General features: G+C 38.0%; 1 protein-coding gene across 4 annotated transcripts in view; it reads left to right on the top strand.

Annotated features, from left to right (window-relative positions):
- PPFIA4 (PTPRF interacting protein alpha 4) overlaps positions 1–18,978 on the top strand; it is a 112,906-nt gene that overhangs the window by 76,169 nt on the left and 17,759 nt on the right. For 3 of the 4 annotated variants that reach the window (XM_070745757.1, XM_070745759.1, XM_070745758.1), the window contains exons 16-23: positions 123–158; positions 2,204–2,337; positions 4,002–4,168; positions 6,503–6,596; positions 8,534–8,615; positions 10,088–10,288; positions 13,813–13,875; positions 18,143–18,318. In XM_070745757.1, coding sequence (XP_070601858.1) covers positions 123–158; positions 2,204–2,337; positions 4,002–4,168; positions 6,503–6,596; positions 8,534–8,615; positions 10,088–10,288; positions 13,813–13,875; positions 18,143–18,318 — 953 coding nt within the window. The remainder of the gene's footprint in view (positions 1–122; positions 159–2,203; positions 2,338–4,001; positions 4,169–6,502; positions 6,597–8,533; positions 8,616–10,087; positions 10,289–13,812; positions 13,876–18,142; positions 18,319–18,978) is intronic. The other variant, XM_070745760.1, reaches the window with a different exon arrangement.

The raw sequence follows: 18,978 nt of genomic DNA, 5'->3' as shown, positions 1-18,978 counted from the left end.
ATGGCTCTTGCTCATAGTTTCTTTAGCCCTCTCTAGTCCCAGTTGTATTGCACAGTGTGCCATCTGCTCACTGGGTAATTTTGAGCTAATTCCCACTGTTTTTTATGTCAATCTTTTCACAGCCAAGTGATTTGAGGAAACACCGGAGGAAACTACTTGTGAGTTTGTCCCTTTCTTTGCTCTTTGCAGATTTATATTCTTGCTCCTTTTCTGTAACTTTATTTTGTCATCATAAACAAATACAGTCTAAGTTACAACATTGCAAATGTAGTTTTCCAAACAATAAAGTTATACTGAAAACATTTTAAAGAATAAAGCAATATTTATTCTGGCTATTATTTGAAAATGTGTCATTCTCAGATGCAGATAAAATGTTGCCATATTGTATAGCTCTAGTCCTGTAAGTGGTTTTCTTCATCCTATATATATATAGATAGATATAAATGGTGTGCCATAAATATATAGCTATAAGTATTGCAGTAATCTTTTCCAAATTAAGTTTTGTTGCTGAGAGCTAGTATGTTCACTTCAAGCCAATCAGATCACGACAGATTGCTGCTTGGAGGTTGTAAGTAGTAGTTATTTATATATAATGGCTTCATATAATTAGTATTTATATGAATTTATATAGAATCCATGGGTACCTGTACTTATTTGTAAATCATCAGAATGTTTACAATATCACAATTTTTCAAAGAGTGCATCTCTTATCAGTGTGAAAAAATGTATGTATTTGATTTGTTCATGTATGCTTCTGGTAAAGTCATCTTGAGTATTTGCTTGCATAGAAAGGAAGGGTGTGTATTAAATGTTAGTAAGTAAATTTTGAAATCCAAAAGTCCCAGATGCAGACATTCAAGATGTATCTAACTATGTAATATATTAAGAAGTGTATTAAAAAAGTAAATTAGACAGGAAGCTTTAAAGTGAGTATATTTAGATATTAAAATAATTAAAGGATAAGATTCTGTAAGGGCAAAGAACAGTTGGACAATAAAAAGTGCTAATTTCCCATAACTATGTCACATCCCATAAACTACAACAGATTAGAGGATATTGCAAGTCCTAGGTTGTAAATACAGAATATATTTCGTGAGAGGAGAAATTGCAAACTAATTTTCTCTTCATTATATTTATGCTTATTTAAATTGAGACTTAGGGTTGATATTTAATCCTGATCTCCCTTTAGGACAATGCTGTTCCTGCCATATTCCTGCTATTTCTTGCATGCTTTCACCTGCCTCTCCATTTTATACATCTTTGCATTCAACTGGAATACTTGATGATACTGTGCTCAGAATAAATTGGTTTGTGGCCAATTCCTATTCTATAAGTAGTTTTTCTCTGCTAGGGGCTTATAATTTATTTCTCTCATAGAACGTTCTCTGCTCTTTGTTCCTGGATGCTTAAATAACTTTATTTGCAGTGTCAAACTCTATTTTAAGAAGAATGGTTTTTGTTGTATCTGTAAACTGATGCTGGATCAGTTTCTTTGCTGATTTGCCAATGATAGTTCAGAAAATTCTATGGATGAGAATTGTGAACATATTTTTATGAGGCAGTAGCAGTGGCTTTGTTCAAGATCAAATCCTTGGAAAACAGTGTGGTGTGTCTTCTATTTTTTGTTGCTTTTCTATTATTTTCACTTACGTAAGCAGTACCTCTTAAACTGGACTTCCGATGATTTTGAATAGGCAGTTTCTGCAGGGTACTTCTTCCAGTCTTTATGAAGGGTTCCAGATTCTTGGCTTAAATACCAAATTGCCCACTCCCATCTGACAAAATGTATTAGTATTTGTTATTTCAAAAATAATCTTTATATCCATAGAGTACTGCTTTGTATATGATTCATACAAATCTAAAATAGAAATATGTGACTTGCTGTTTAAATGATGGCAAGCCAGAGTCTCCTGTCCAGATTGCTATACATTACTGACCCCATATTGTTAATGCGTCACAATCTGCTTCCTTCCTCCTGTTGCTATTGGCTCTATTGCTTCACATTATGACTATATCATTCCAAATAACACTTATAATTATAACTTGACCATTCAATATTTTTGTTGGGCAGTAATCCCCATAATATACTTGATGCATGTGATTCTGTTCTGTCTTCTTTAATTAATTAGCAAGGGAGAGATTGGAGAAAAGAGTGTAGACCATGACTCTCCTGTCTAAGTCTTAGTTTACCTTATCTGTTCAGTCACCAGCTGGTCGAGATGAGAGTCGAGAAGATAAAACAACCATCAAATGTGAGACTTCTCCTCCTTCTTCACCCAGGAGCCTCAGGCTGGAGAAACTTGGACATCCTGCTTTTAGTCAAGATGAAAGCAAGAGGTACACATGTCTGGGAAGGGAACAAATATAACCTGTCATTTTATAGGCTGTCAATTATGTTCAACTATATGAAGTGAAAAGGCAGATATTACAAAAAAAGTGTTTTCAAACTTTTGCTGTATTGAATTAGGATGGACAGTATACTAGAATACTGTCCCATCTGTAGTATACTACATCTGTAAAAACTTCTTGAAGAATGTTCCTAATACTATTTTTCCTCCTATATGGAGGAATAGTAGAAGAATATCTGACATGGACGTTTCTTTTCAAGCAGCATTATTGGAAAACACCCAGCTATTTAATCATCTTGGCCGTATACTTCTATGTTTCACAAACATATATCGCAGTTGGTATATCCAACATCTTGAAGATTGATAATACTTTGTGATAATACTTATGGCTGCCATAGATCGAATTGGATGCATGCATTGAAACACAGCTGCTGTCATTCCAATTTGAGAGTTAGTATGCTTATCTACCTTCCTCAATAGAGATAAGTAAATTATTGGACTTGTTCTGTAGTCTGGCCACAGACTACTATAGGCATATCCTCAGCACTTCAGATTTGCATGAACTTGGTCTTCTCATAATTTATATATTAGCTGATCTAGTTGGTCTCATTATCTAAACTGATGGTCATTTCTTGCAAACACACATTTGTTTCACCAAGCAGTCCAATGTCATCTGCAAAATCTAAATCTATTCGATGGACTGTTGCCCATAGAATGCCAAAGCTAGGGTTATCCATTGCTTTATTCATAATAAAGTACATGGAGAGGAAAAACAAGATTGTTGATAGTATACATCCGTGTATTGATGTTAAAAAAGATTGTGTTGCTAGATTCTATTAGTACACAGGAGCTGGAGTTATAATACAAGTTCTTAAAGCTGTTGATAAAATGTTGAGGAATACCATAGGACTTTTCAATGTTCCATAGTGATTCACAATGAATTGAGTCAAATGCCTTTTTGAAGTCAATAAAATTAATGACCATTGGCTTCTGGAATTCTAAACTCTGTTCAGTGGTATTTCTGGTGTTACAAGAGTGTCTTTTCCTGAATGCTACTTATTCTTCACATAGATGTGCATCTACTTGATGCTCCGATCTCCTGAGCAACACAATGCATAGAACGTTTCCATTTCCAAGGACTGATAGCAATGTTATGCCCCTCCAGTTGTTACAATCACTGATGTTTACTTTCTTTGATACTTTAATGATGATAGAATGATGATGGATGGAAAAATCTGTTAATGGAAGTCTTATTACAGTATATAACATAACAGTGCATGATAGGCTGTAACAGAAAATCTTAGGGTTCTTTTCTAGGTTCTAACTATTCTAATTAAATATTTTTTCATATATGAAAGATTTATGCAGCTGTTAATATTCCACAGAATGAATTTCATATGCACATCTCAGTTGTGTTTTCTCTAGATGTTTTGCACTGCTATCCTTTCTCACAGACAGAGATTAGCTGAATATGGTTTCTGAGAAGAACTAGGGTATAGCTGCCCCGAGTCTACGGAGAGGGGCAGCATACAAATCTAATAAATAATAATAATAATAATAATAAATAATTTTGAAAACAGGTGTCAGAGGAAATGAGGCTGATCCCAAAAGGAGGACCTTAGTTTCATGAACTTTTCTTTCCCATCCTTTTAGTTCTCTAGAGGATCAAGCAAGTAACCCCAGCAGCAGTAATAGCAGCCAGGATTCACTACATAAAGGCTCCAAGAGGAAAGGAATCAAATCTTCAATTGGACGCTTGTTTGGAAAGAAAGAAAAAGGCCGCTTAATCCAACTAAGCAGAGAGGGCGCTACTGGACAAGGTAATTTATTTTCTTCCTTTTTTCCGAATAAAAGAATTCCAAAAATTATGTGGAAGCTGACTATTTAGCAGGGGAAGCTGTCTTTCTGTGTCCTTAGAAGAGCACAAATAATATGATGGAAACAATAAAATAGAACTGATGATGGCAATTAAATTTCAGTTTCCCTCAATTATACAAATTCTAGGAATAATTTTTCATTTGATTGTTGAATATTTTAAAACAGTAAAATATAACAGTCCTAGAGATGCATCAAAGGCATTAGAACACAATAATACATGATTGCAAAATGTATATTAATAATATTCCACATATATCAATACATTGTTAGCCATTGGCCTATCAATATGATTGCAGTAATAAGATCTTCTAAATAGGAGTTTGAACTATGAATTATCAAAAGCAGTGAATAAAGCTAATGACTTGATCACATAGAACTTCTGGATGAATAAGGAGTGGCATAGCTTGAAAGTACAATAGCAGAAGCAGAGGAATTGTCTACTCTAAAGGATGCCCTTGATACATTCAAGTTTTTTATCAGGGTGGAAGAAACCGTTTATACCAATGAGTCCAATCTCCTGATCAGTGTATGAATCCAAATTAAAGCATATGAAGTAGCTACCTATCCTCTGAACGTTTGTACTGAATAGATTCCCAACGCCCTTCTGGATGATTGATTCCGCTGCTTACTTCTGGACTAAATATGAGAAATAACAAAATACGTTCATATTTTTTAATACACAGTATTGGAAACTGAGCACCAATCTTATTTCTAATCTATTCATAAGATCTAGAGTGCACAAGTGCACCAGTGTGCCTTCCGTCCCCCGTCCAATTGTCTCTCCTTATCTCATTTATCTTTTCTTCCTTTCAAATATGTTCACTTATACTTTTATATCTTTTCTTCTATTCTTTTCTTTATTTATATTACTGTATATCTATTCTCTTCAATGTGTATTATGTATTGGACTAAGTAAGTAAGTAAGTAAGTAAATAAGTAACTAACTAACTAACTAACTAAATAAATAAATAAATAAATAAGTAAGTAAGTAAATAAACAAACAAATAAATGAATGAATAAATAAATAAATAAATAAAAATATAAAAATATAAATATTTCTATTTACCGAGTCCTTGGAGAGGGGTGGCATACAAATCTAATAAATTACTAAATTATTATTATTAATTAAATTAGCATATATTATTGCACAGCAGGGTATGAACAAAAATTACTGGATTAGATCACTGGTGGACGATTGGAAAGTTTTGAAACAAGGAAGGACTAGGAGTACAAATGTTTGCAAAAGCATGCCATAGTTTAGTAATCAATGAGAATAACAATGTAGCATGGTGTTTACAGAATTGCCCACAGAAGATTTCAAGAACAGGAAATAGGGTCTTGGGGATCCTATTTATTTTTGTGTGTGTGCATCGTTGGGTGCTCTTTCCTTCAACCCACTTTCAAAGAATGGGAATGAATCAGAGTATCTGATAGTAGTCTAATTAGGCTTTAGTAGATATAGTGACGTAATGAAACCAGCAGAAGGGAAAGCATAGAAGCACAAGTGGACAAGTTTCTGAGCTGGGGTGGCGCAGCAGGTCGAGTGCTGTATTGCAGGCCACTGAAGCTGACTGTAGATCTGAAGGTCAGCAGTTCAAATCTCATCATCGGCTCAAGGTTGACTCAGCCTTCCATCCTTCCGAGGTGGGTAAAATGAGGACCCGGATTGTGGGGGAAATATGCTGGCTCTGTTAAAAAGTGCTATTGCTAACATGTTGTAAGCCGCCCTGAGTCTAAGGAGAAGGGCAGCATAAAAATTGAATAAATAAATAAATAAATTGACAGGATTATTAAAAATTTTAGGAAGAAAGGACCTAAACTAGGAGGATAATGAGAATACATTGGTTTCATCGCATCTTAACTCCTTTCTTCCTTAAATTTTTCATAATCCTGACAATCACACCACAATAAAACTGTGTTTACTAATATACTGTACATGAAGAAAGTGAGACATTGGGTGAGGATGAGAGATAATTTTATAATTGTATATATTTAAAATTGGTGTACTGTTGTGGTACTATAAAAAGAATCTCTTTATCTATACTCTTGGATTCTCTTGGATACTGTCAAATATTAAATCTTCAAGCTTAAATTAAGCTAAGTAGAGCTTGGTACTCTCGGCAGACGGAATTACTGAGTTTCAATTTCTTCATAGCAAATTGAATTTCCTGAGTAGGCATAAATTAATTTGTTTTTTATTTTTATTTTTTTTAAGGTAGTGCTGTTATATATCATGAGAAGTATCTAATCTAACTCTTATCTATTCTGTTTCATAGTTTTGCTAACAGATTCAGAAATGAACATACAGGACTCTCTTGGTCTTGGCAAGCTAGGGGCACAAGCAGAAAAAGACCGACGACTCAAAAAAAAGTGAGGGAAGTTGTATCTTAATAAATATTGTGGCAGAGTGGAAATGTATGTCCTGATTTGAGTATATTCTTGATGAATTGCAGGTCACTGTAGAATATTTGGGAAATATTTTAGCTCAAGTTTTCACATTGATTGGACTGAATTATCATCCTAGAACAGTGATGGCAAACCTATGGCATGGGTGCCACAGGTGGCAGAGCCATAACTGTTGGTACACGACCCATTGCCCAGCTCAGCTTCAATGTGCATGTGTATACCGGCCAGCTGATTTTTGGCTTGCGCAGAGTCTCTGGGAGGGCGTTTTTCGCTTCCAGAGATCCTCCAGGGGGATAGGGAAACCTTTGGAGCCTGGGGAGGGCGAAAGATGAGCCTACTGGTCCCAGAAGTTGGGAAACACGCTGTTTCCAGCCTCCAGAGTGCCTCCTCTGGGGCGGAGGAAGCTGTTTTTGTGCTCTCCAGACATTGAATTATGGGTGTGGGCACTCACACATGCGCGATAGCAGGTGTGCACACTTTCGGCACCCAAGGGAATAAAGGTTTGCCATCACTGTCCTAGAATAAGCTCATTTTTTTCCTAAAATAAATTATAAGAAAAGTTTAATTAACTGCTTTATGAGAACTATTCTGTTTACTTCTCCTGCAAGAAATACTTTATAACACTTTCAAGTTTCTAAAGAAACAATTTAAATAAACAGAAAGATGGAGATATTCATGGGTGGCAGCGTAACAAGAAAGAGGAAAATATGAAAGTTCATGATACTTATCTTTCAAAAGCTTTTTTTCCCTACATTGTGAAAGTGTTATAAAAGTATTATTACAGTTTTTCAGAATAGACTTGCCTGTCACTATCTGGACAAGTGAACAAGACATATCATGGCACCGGACCAGATTATCTCAGGGACCGCCTTCTGCTGCACGAATCCCAGCGACCTGTTAGGTCCCAGAGAGTGGGTCTTCTCCGGGTCCCGTCAACTAAACAATGTCGCTTGGCGAGACCCAGGGGAAGAGCCTTCTCTGTGGCGGCCCCGGCCTTCTGGAACCAACTCCCCCCAGAGATTAGAATTGCCCCCACCCTCCTTGCCTTTCGTAAGCTTCTTAAAACCCACCTCTGCCGCCAGGCATGGGGGAACTTGAGATACTCTTTCCCCCTAGGCCTTTACAATTTTATGGATGGTATGTCTGTATGTATGTTTGGTTTCATAATAAGGGTTTTAACTGTTTTAATATTGGATTTTTATATGCTGTTTTTAATACTGTTGTTAGCCGCCCCGAGTCTACGGAGAGGGGCGGCATACAAATCCAATAAATAAATAAATAAATAAATAAATATCTCTTTCAGAAACTTCCTAAGAGGCTATTCAGTTAAAACAAAACCTGGTTTAATTAAAAGAAACCAAAAATAATCCCCATATTTTTTATAATCAGTGGTCTAGGTATCACATCTGGGACTCACTCACTTCCCAAAACATGACAATTCTTTACATACAGAAGTTGACTCTGATCCTGATTTTAAAGACCACCCTTCCACACTATAGCTGCTACCTTCTAACTAAAACTTAGATAAGAGGCTTGTTAACTCTAATAGAACCAATTTTCTTTCATGGTGCCAGCTGTTCATTCTTGTGTCCTATGCCAAAGTACATATGATGTTGAACAGCTGAGATGTGCGAAGGAAGCATGTTGCCAAAATGTCTATCAGTATTCATACTGGAAAGCTGTTGCTGGCTTTCCAGTTTTGCTCAGTGAACTCAAAATATATGATCAGGGGAGAACAATACCCGATATTAGCTGCATATTGCATGCTTTCCAATGGCCACATTCTGTGGGACAGCTTGCTAAATTTGTTATCAACCGTTCAGATATAATTTCAATTTTGGGGTTTTGTTTGTTTTCTGGACAGCTAGTAAGAACTGTTGTATTACTGCTTCCCTTTCCAGACACGAACTTTTGGAGGATGCTAGAAGAAGGGGTATTCCCTTTGCACAGTGGGATGGGCCAACTGTGGTTTCCTGGTTGGAGGTAAGCTTCTTTTAGCTCTTCAGTTTAATTAATAACGTTCGGGCAGCCAACCAGAGTTTATAATGGACAGATATGTGTTTTTAACAGGAAAGTGAACACAAGAACAAGGGGACACAATCTGAAGTTAGTTGGGGGAAAGATCAAAGGCAACATGAGAAAGTATTATTTTACTGAAAGAGTAGTAGATCCTTGGAACAAACTTCCTGCAGACGTGGTTGGTAAATCCACAGTAACCGAATTTAAACATGCCTGGGATAAACATATATCCATTGTAAGATAAAATACAGGAAATAGTAAAAGGGCAGACTAGATGGACCATGGGGTCTTTTTCTGCCGTCAGTCTTCTATGTTTCTATGATATATTTGGAAACCAGTAGCATATCTAGATTGAATGCAAATGAAGACATTTGGGGGAAGTATCAGCAAATGCAATTTCCATTTTATACATTCATAGGGGAAGGGTATGAAATGTTATCATCATTTTGAATTGACTTTGAAATATAATTTTTCTGTACTGTGTTGCAAAGTCTGATTTTTAATTTCCTAGGATCGTTTTTTAAGTAGAGGCATGTGACTATGTGCATAATAGCAGTAAAAGTGAGCAGGCAAGATGTGGAAGGTTTTGGCTACTCATTGCCCTAAGGGTAAACTAACAACCTTCTCAAGTTTGAAATACAGTATATACAAATATATGTAACGAACTTTGGTTTAAACTATATTAATAGGAGAAATAATTTTCTCTTTGCATCCTATCAAATTTAAGTAAAAAGGTTGAAAATATTATGTAAATATAGAGCATAGATATTTTTTTGAGTATTGTTGTTTTGACTACCTTCCCAAATTTATTTATTTATTTATTTATCTATTTATCTATTGATTGATTGATTGATTAGATTTGTATGCTGCCCCTCTCCGTAGACTCGGGGCAGCTCACAGCATACAATAAAACAATTCATAACAAATCTAATAATTTTTTAAAAAACATTATTAAAGCAGACATACACACAAACATACCATACATAAATTGTATAGGCCCGGGGGGTGGATGCTTCAATTCCCCCATGCCTAACGGCAGAGGTGAGTTTTAAGGAGTTTACGGAAGGCAAGGAGGGTGGGGGCAGTTCTAATCTCCGGGGGGAGATGGTTCCAGAGAGTCGGGGCCGCCACAGAGAAGGCTCTTCCCCTGGGACCCACCAGACGACATTGTTTAGTAGACGGGACCCGGAGAAAGCCAACTATGTGGGACCTAATAATTGTTAATAATTCATCATAATATGTCTTATACCATGAAATCTGGGGGTGATAGGAGAAATATACAGCATTGTCATAAGAATGTATGCCATAAGAGTAAGCAAAAATGTAATAGTCACTCAAAATCTGATCTCTCAATGCTTTTATTCATTGTAAACTCTTAGCATGTGAAACTTGTGCAGTTTAAAATGCTTACTTATCTCTGGCCTTTTATGTTGTAGCTTTGGGTGGGCATGCCTGCCTGGTATGTTGCAGCTTGCAGAGCTAATGTGAAAAGCGGCGCAATTATGTCTGCCTTGTCGGATACAGAGATACAGAGGGAAATTGGAATTAGTAATGCGCTTCACAGGTTAAAATTGCGCTTGGCAATCCAGGAAATGGTGTCTCTCACAAGCCCTTCTGCTCCACCCACCTCCAGAACAGTAAGCACTCTATCTTGGCTTCTTGGGATTTATAATCTGAGCTTTCTTTCCATATTTAATGTAAGAACCTGCATTTGAATAGATGTAAAACAAACACATAGTTGACCTGCATACTTGAGACTGCAGGTCCTCGCTCGGATTCTGATGAAAATTGAAATCCCCATATTCCTCAGAGAAAGTCAATTGTATCGTACCCTTTCTGTTCCCATTGTTATGTATGTTTGTAAAATCAGTACAGGATATTGTGCCTTTTTCATTTCTCTATCCTTGCCAGAAATAATTTCAAAATAGCTTTACGTGTAGTGGTGAGTTATTGCTATTATTCCCATTTGTAAGTTGATTTTCTAGCCAACTTAAATCAGCAGCGATGACAGCTATTGCAAGATAGGTTGGATTTTGGTGAACAATGCCTATTGCTCGCTGAAATGTAATGATGCACTTGCTTTCTGTTCCCTGCTTGCTCTGTGGGAAATATTAATAGAGTGGTACCTCTACTTACGAACTTAATTTGTTCCATGACCAGGTTCTTAAGTAGAAAAGTTTGTAAGAAGAAGCAATTTTCCCCATAGGAATCAATGTAAAAGTAAATAATGGATGCAATTGGGAAAACCACAGGGAGGGTGGAGGCCCTATTTCCTCCCAGAAGATTCCTAGAGAGGCCCCACAGAAGCTTCTCCCCACCTTTTCTGGCCCTATTTCCTCCCACGGAGGCTTCTCCCTGCCTTTTCCAGTTACAATTTTTAGGGCTTGGGTTTGTAAGTGGAAAATGGTTCTTGAGAAGAGGCAAAAAAATCTTGAACACCCAGTTCTTATCTAGAAAAGTTCGTAACTAGAGGCCTTTGTAGGTGTTCTGTCGGGCTTTCTGGTAGAATCCTCCCAAAAATTCACAGGTACAAATTTCAGACACACACACGTTTGAAAATTCAAAACAATGTTCTTTATAATGAAAATTCATTTAAACTAAGCGCTCTTTTGGTATAGCAAAGAGCACTCGTCTCCAAACAAACTGGTAATTTATACAAGTCCCTTATCAGTTCTGTGATACTTAGCAGGCAGCTGTGAGGCAATTCAAAGTCCTTCTTTCACAAAGTGAAACACACTTTGCTCTGGTTTAGTTTCAAAGCAGGGAAAAATCAGCACACAACAAGTCAGTCAGTAAAGCAGTCACGAAACACAACGATCAGATAATCCTCCACAATGGCCAAACCCACAGGCTGCTATTTATAGCAGCCTCACTAATTACCACAGCCCCACCCAACCACAGGTGGCCTCATTTTCTTTGATAATAATCTCTCTGTTGTTGCCTATGCATCGCTCTCCGCATGCGTGGCTGTATCATTAACTCTTGTTCTGAATCCAAGGAGGAGCTAGATAATTGATCTCCTTCTGAGCTGTCTGCCACACTCTCCTCCTCCCTGTCACTCATGTCTTCTTGGTCAGAGGAGCCTTCATCATCGGATTCCACCGGGGGCAAACCAGGCCTGCAGCATGTGGATGTCTCTCCCACATCCAGTGTCCTTGGGGCAGGAGCTGGGCCAGAACTAACCACAACAGTAGGTAGAGGCACCACTGTACTATAGGCAGAAATATATGAAATAATACGTATTGAGATTATTTTCTGTACTTAACCAAAAGAAGGAACAGGTAATGTACTGAAAATTGAAGAAACAGACCAGGGGCATTCTCCTACTTTGATACTGGTACACTGCGCACACATCGCAATGTTTTCCCACGTGCGCATGTTTGCTACACCCACATGTGTGCATCTTCTTGCATGATATTGCTTCTTGCATATACGTGGAAGTAAAATCTCGTGAGGGGATGCTCTCTCACACACGATTTTGGTGATTTTTTTTTTGCTTCCTGAGCATGCGTGTAGGCAAAAAAAATCACCAAAATCTCATGCGCATGACCCCTCCTTTGCAAGATTTTGCTTTTGCGCATGCGGCAGGAAGCAAAAAAGGCAAAACATTCAGGAAAAAAGATGCCGTGCACGACGGCCTGGCAAAGACGGTATCGGAGCCATTGCGCAAAAATTACACAATCAGTAGGCTGCTACAGGAACGGCAGAGTGGACCGTACCAGTAGAAAGCCAATACTGAAACAGACTATATTGTAGGTCATTTAATGTCGAATTTCTGGAATTACTTCCTTCATTCTACAACAGCTTGGCACTACAACACTCCATGTTTATCAGCTGGGAGAAAATATCTATTACAAAACTGTTTCAACTCCTACCCTCAAAACGTCGCTACAGAGCACTGCACACCAAGACAACTAGACACAGGAACAGTTTTTTCCCCGAACGCCATCACTCTACTAAACAATTAATTCCCTCAACACTGTCAGACTTTTTACTAAATCTGCACTTCTATTCTACTAATTTTTCTCATCATTCCTATCATACTTTTCCTCCCATGTTGACTGTATGACTGTAACTTGTTGCGTATATCCTAAGATTTTTATTAATATTGCTTCTTCATTGCTTATTTGATCCCTATGACAATAATTAAGTGTTGTACCACATGATTCTTGACAAATGTATATTTTATTTTATGTATGCTGAGAGCATATGCACCAAGACAAATTCCTTGTGTGTCCAATCACACTTGGCCAATAAAATTATATTCTATTCTATTCTAATTATCATTTGACGGGGGTGTCAGCAGGGTGTTATGAAAAAAGTCAAGATGGCAGATACCCCTGATATTTGGAGAGAAGAACTTCAGGAAATTCTAAGGCTATAGGCTATTGATATTGTGCAATAATACAGTGGTACCTCTACTTAAGAACGGCTCTACTTAAGAACTTTTCTAGATAAGAACCAGGTGTTCAAGATTTTTTTGCCTCTTCTTAAGAACCATTTTCTACTTAAGAAACCGAGCCCGGAAAAATTTCCCAGGAAATTTGAGAGCGGCACGAAGGCCTGGCTAGTTTCCTGCCATTCCCTCTTTAATCCCAGCCATCTCGCGCTTTTCTGGGCTGCCAGAGGAGCCTTTCGGTGGCGCTTAAGGAGGCTTTGGCAGTCCAGAGCGAATGGAGCATTTTCCTTTCTCTGGGCGCTTGGAGAGGGAATAAACCTTTCCAGTGCCCAGAGAAAAGAAACGCTCCCTTTGCTCTGGGCAGCGACTGTCCTCCTCCTCCTCTTCTTCCTCTTCCTCCTCCCACCCAAATTCTGAGCTTTTATTTCTTTCCTAATGGGTTTGCACGTATTATTTGCTTTTACATTGATTCCCATGGGAAAGATTGCTTCTACTTTCAAACTTTTCTACTTAAGAACCTGGTCACAGAACGAATTAAGTTTATACGTAGAGGTACTACTGTACTAGCTACTTCGTATCGTGTAAAAGAAAGTTGTTGCCAGGAATTGAATTCAACTCAAGGGAGCTTTTAACTGTTTTTTGACATTGTCACAACTATTGATTCTATGGCCTAAGCTATGGCCACAGCACTGGTTTTGAGTTGAAAAGTTTTATTGAATATCCCTTGCTTTCTGATTCATATGTGTCATATTTTCACCCTAGTCATCTGGAAATGTCTGGGTTACTCATGAAGAAATGGAAACTATGACTCCTTCAACCAAAATGGTAATTTTTTTTGTAAGAGAATTCTGTCATCTTGTCCTCATTGTAAACGACATGAAAATAATTTTACTTCTGATTTTTTTTTAAAAAAGCTCAATTTTCACCAAGCAATTGAATTATTTGGTTTGGATGAGAAGAATAATTGAGATAGCATAAGGATGTTATATGACAGAAAATGCAGTATATGTTTTTTTACAGATAATAAATAATCCAGATATTACATTCAAATAGATAATGCCATATTTTTCAGAGTATAGGATGCACCATTTTCCCCCTCCCTCCCCTAAAAGAGGGTGGAAATGTTGGTGCATCTTACACATCAAATACATTTTTGGCCTCCCAAAGCCCCACCCATGCACCCCATTTTTTGTTTTTATTTTGCAAAAATGGGGTGCACAGAGGGTTTGGGAGGCCTGTAGAGTGTTCCTGGGGTCTGGCAAAAATACCTGCATTTTTGCAAAAAAAATGGGTGAAAAACGGGCCATTTTTTGAAAAACCCGCTGTGCTTAGTGGCAACAAATATCAAAATCAGCATTTGAGCAAAGCCAATTATAAGATCACCAGTTTATCTACTCATTTTGATAGCTCCTTAAGAACAAGAATAATTAACTGGGAGTTTTGTTTGTTGTTTGTTTTCAAAACCTCAGGGCATTCTTGAGAGATCAAAATGCCAACCACAATGCGATCCTCTGAATTAGAAATGGTGAATTACGGGAGTCTCTTACTTGTAATTGCGTTTATGTGACAGTTTTTTTGACCATGTTGATGGTAGACAGTGCATCTGTTTTATTGGGTAAGGAGAAAAACAAATGCAGTTTCACGTGGTATCTGACTTTGCTTATTTTATTGACATGCTGCACTGTCACATATAGGATGCTGAGGAAGGCAGTTGGGCACAGGTGAGATTCTTGCATTATTTGGGGGGGTTTCCATCCTCTGTACTGGAAATACAAAACTCAGTAATTTCCTGTGAAATGGAATTACGTACTGTTCTGTCGGGCTCTCTGGTAGACTCCTCCCAAAAATTCACAGGTACAAATTTCAGACACACAGACGTTTGAAAATTCAAAACAATATTCTTTATAATGAAAAGTCAAATAAACTAAGCCCTCTTTTGGTATAGCAAAGAGCACTCGTCTCCAAACAAACTGGTAATTGGTACAAGTCCCTTATCAGTTCTGAGATACTTAGCTTGCAGCTGTGAGGTAATTCACAGTCCTTCTTCTTTCACAAAGTGAAACACACTTTGCTCTGGTTTAGTTTCAAAGCGGGGGAAAATCAGCACACAAAAGGTTAAAGTCAGTAAAGCAGTCACGAAACACAACGATCAGATAATCCTTCACAATGGCCAAACCCACAGGCTGCTATTTATAGCAGCCTCACTAATTACCACAGCCCCACCCAACCACAGGTGGCCTCATTTTCTTTGATAATAATCTCTCAGTTGTTGTTGCCTATGCATCGCTCTCCTCATGCGTGGCTGTATCATAAACTCTTGTTCTGAATCCAAGGAGGAGCTAGATAATTGATCTCCTTCTGAGCTGTCTGCCACACTCTCCTCCTCCCTGTCACTCATGTCTTCTTGGTCAGAGGAGCCTTCATCAGCAGATTCCACCGGGGGCAAAACAAGCCTGCAGCATGTGGATGTCTCCCCCACATCCACAGTCCTTGGGGCAGGAGCTGGGCTAGAGCTAACCACAATACATACCATCTGATTATATCAAATTGTCTTTTTGAGCAGTTTCTCTAGATTCATTTAAGACCCCCTTAGAGAATAATGGAAACAAATGCAGAATATTTGAAAATCTTCCTATACTTCCTTTTGGTTGCTATTGTAGTACCTTACTATTTTATCCAAATGGAAAGCTAGTCACATTACATTTAATAATAACTAATTCGTTGTCAATGATATCAACGTATCAAATATGCTACATTGATTTTATTGGTGCTTTTCATTTAATTTTAGCATTACTTATACCTAACCAGATTATTTATTTTTCCTGTTTCCCCAAACAAACCATTAATATATCTCTAGTATGTTCTTTAACTTTCTTTTTAAAAAAGCAAACATCTCTTGTTTGACAAGCAGAAAGTAAAGAATATTGTCAGGAATGAGTAGAGAGTAGTTCTTTCTTTTCAGATTTTGAAGATTTTGACAGCTAAGAAGATCTCCTTTCAGAGATAAGATTTTCTGAGCCAAATTTTCCAGCAACTCTGTTGCTTATTTTATGCATTTATTCTATGCTTAGAATACAACAAATCCTATTTCACTGTGTCTTCAGACTCAAATAAAACTAACATTCGCCTAAAAATATCCTTCAGATAAGGGGTACTATTAAAAAAAGTCTGCGGAGAGGGGCGGCATACAAATCTAATAAGTAAATAAAATAAATAAAATAAAAAGCTATGCAGTGTATATATTCCTAAGGTATTGAAAACAAAATGTAGATGCTTTATGGTCTAAGGTTTTTGAAGTATGGCATACTTTTTTTACAACATATAATGTGCATGATTGATAATACTCAGGCAATCAATTTGAGATTTTATTAAAAGTGTCAAATGTATTGTAACTGTCATATATTGAAAAATATATTTCAAACTACAGTATTTATTTATTTATTTATTTATTTATTTATTTATTTATTTATTTATTTATTTATTTATTAATTACTTGGATTTGTATGCCGCCCCTCTCCGAAGACTCGGGGCGGCTCACAACATGTAAAAAGACAAATCATAAGTAATCAACAATTTAAAATTTTAAAGATTTAAAAAACCCCACAAACTAACAGACTCACACACAAGCATACCATATATAAATTCAACGTGCCCAGGGGGGGGATGTTTCAATTCCCCCATGCCTGACGGCAAAGGTGGGTTTTAAGAAGTTTACGGAAGGCAGTTCTAATCTCCGGGGGGAGTTGGTTCCAGAGGGCCGGTGCCGCCACAGAGAAGGCTCTTCCCCTGGGGCCCGCCAACCGACATTGCTTAGTTGACGGGACCCGGAGAAGGCCCACTCTGTGGGACCTAATTGGTCGCTGGGATTCGTGCGGCAGGAGGCGGTCTCGGAGATATTCTGGTCCAGTGCCATGAAGGGCTTTAAAGGTCATAACCAACACTTTGAATTGTGACCGGAAACTGATCGGCAGCCAGTGCAGACTGCGGAGTGATGGTGAAACATGGGCATACCTGGGTAAGCCCATGACTGCTCTCGCAGCTGCATTCTGCACGATCTGGAGTTTCCGAACACTTTTCAAAGGTAGCCCCATGTAGAGAGCATTACAATAGTCGAACCTCGAGGTGATGAGGGCATGAGTGACTGTGAGCAGTGAGTCCCGGTCCAGATAGGGCCGCAACTGGTGCACCAGGCGAACCTGGGCAAACGTCCCCCTCGCCACAGCTGCGAGATGTTGTTCTAATGTGAGCTGTGGATCGAGGAGGACGCCCAAGTTGCGGACCCTCTCTGAGGGGGTCAATAATTCCCCCCCCAGGGTAATGGACGGACAGATGGAGTTGTCCTTGGGAGGCAAAACCCACAGCCACTCCGTCTTATCCGGGTTGAGTTTGAGTCTGTTGACACCCATCCAGGCCCCAACAGCCTCCAGGCACCGGCACATCACTTCCACCGCTTCGTTGACTGGGCATGGGGTGGAGATGTAAAGCTGGGTATCATCGGCATATTGATGATACCTCACCCCATGATACCTCACCCCAGTATATTATTTAGAAGTTACAATTTTTATTTGAACATTGTTTCTCAACAAAAATTGTTGAGGTAATAATAGAATTATTTTAGATCTACTGAAAGCGACCGTGAAGCTGTTATATTTCTGTGGCACAACTCACTATTATATTTCATTAGGAATTTTAGATCTAAAATACAGATTTGTATGTAGATTTCAATTATTTTTGGTAGTTTTTCCTATACTAATATGTTCTAACTCCAATCTGTAGGCCTCTCACTCAGGATTATTTCAGTATTGCTAATAAATATATTTATATGTGAAAGCCAGATTAAGGCAACAGGTAGCAACTGATAGACTGTCATTTCAAGTCCTTACACACCTTATACACAAAGCCAGTTGGGTGACGTTGCAGCAGTCTTTTTCTCACAGCCCTAGGAAATGGCAAACCACTTCTGAAAAACCTTGCCAAGAAATTGTAGGAACTTTTCTAGCCAGCCTTTGAGAGTTGGCTACCATTGAACAAGAGGAAAAAATCTAATTATATGTCCTGTGTATGTTGTTTTTTCTTTTTAAACTTTCCACAGACTCTGGCTTATGGGGACATGAACCATGAATGGATAGGGAATGAATGGCTTCCTAGTCTAGGTCTACCACAATATCGCAGTTACTTCATGGAATGTCTTGTGGATGCACGAATGTTGGATCATCTGACTAAGAAGGACCTTCGAGTACACTTGAAGATGGTAGACAGTTTCCATCGGTGAGCAAGTTTTCTTGGGACAATACATGAAGCATTCTTGCAACCACCTTAAATTCCTATAGTCAAAGGATGTTATTTTTTCAGGTTGAGGTCCATATTTTGCTTTGGAAAAATAGGGCAATATTCCAAAAAGAGGTGAAGCCTAGACAGACCCCAAATCTGATTTCATTTTATTCAACAGGGTTGTGCACTGCTTTGAATTCAAAGGCAAGAGTGAGTTTGGGAACATGCCAAGATATAAATACACCTGAAACTGAAACTCTTTAAATCAAACCCATCTTTTTGGATGGGAAAAAAATGAAGCTGCTTTAAGAAGTTGCATAAAAGTGCTTCATGAGTATGACTATGTGCTTCAAGCACTTTTTTGCCTTTAAATTCGAAGCACTGAGTAATTGCATGACTACATTTAAATTATTTAAACAATTAATATATTTATCTGCAGTTATATATTTAATAGTTATAAGCAGTGAAGCAGTGAATTTTTTTTCTACCACACTGTGGGCGTAGCTTATTTTGTCGGTGTGGCTTGCCGGCCATGTGACCAAGCGGGAGTGGCTTGACAATCATGTGACTTGACCAAGGATTTTCCAAGAACCTCAAAACAATACCTATATCAATGGACTAAAAATAAGCAGGTCATTGAATTCATCCACATCCTAG

The sequence above is a fragment of the Erythrolamprus reginae genome, chromosome 3 (genome assembly GCF_031021105.1).
Source record: "Erythrolamprus reginae isolate rEryReg1 chromosome 3, rEryReg1.hap1, whole genome shotgun sequence".
Taxonomy (NCBI): Eukaryota; Metazoa; Chordata; class Lepidosauria; order Squamata; family Dipsadidae; genus Erythrolamprus; species Erythrolamprus reginae.
Note: the sequence above shows the minus strand (reverse complement) of the source record. Positions and strands in the feature narration are given on the sequence as shown.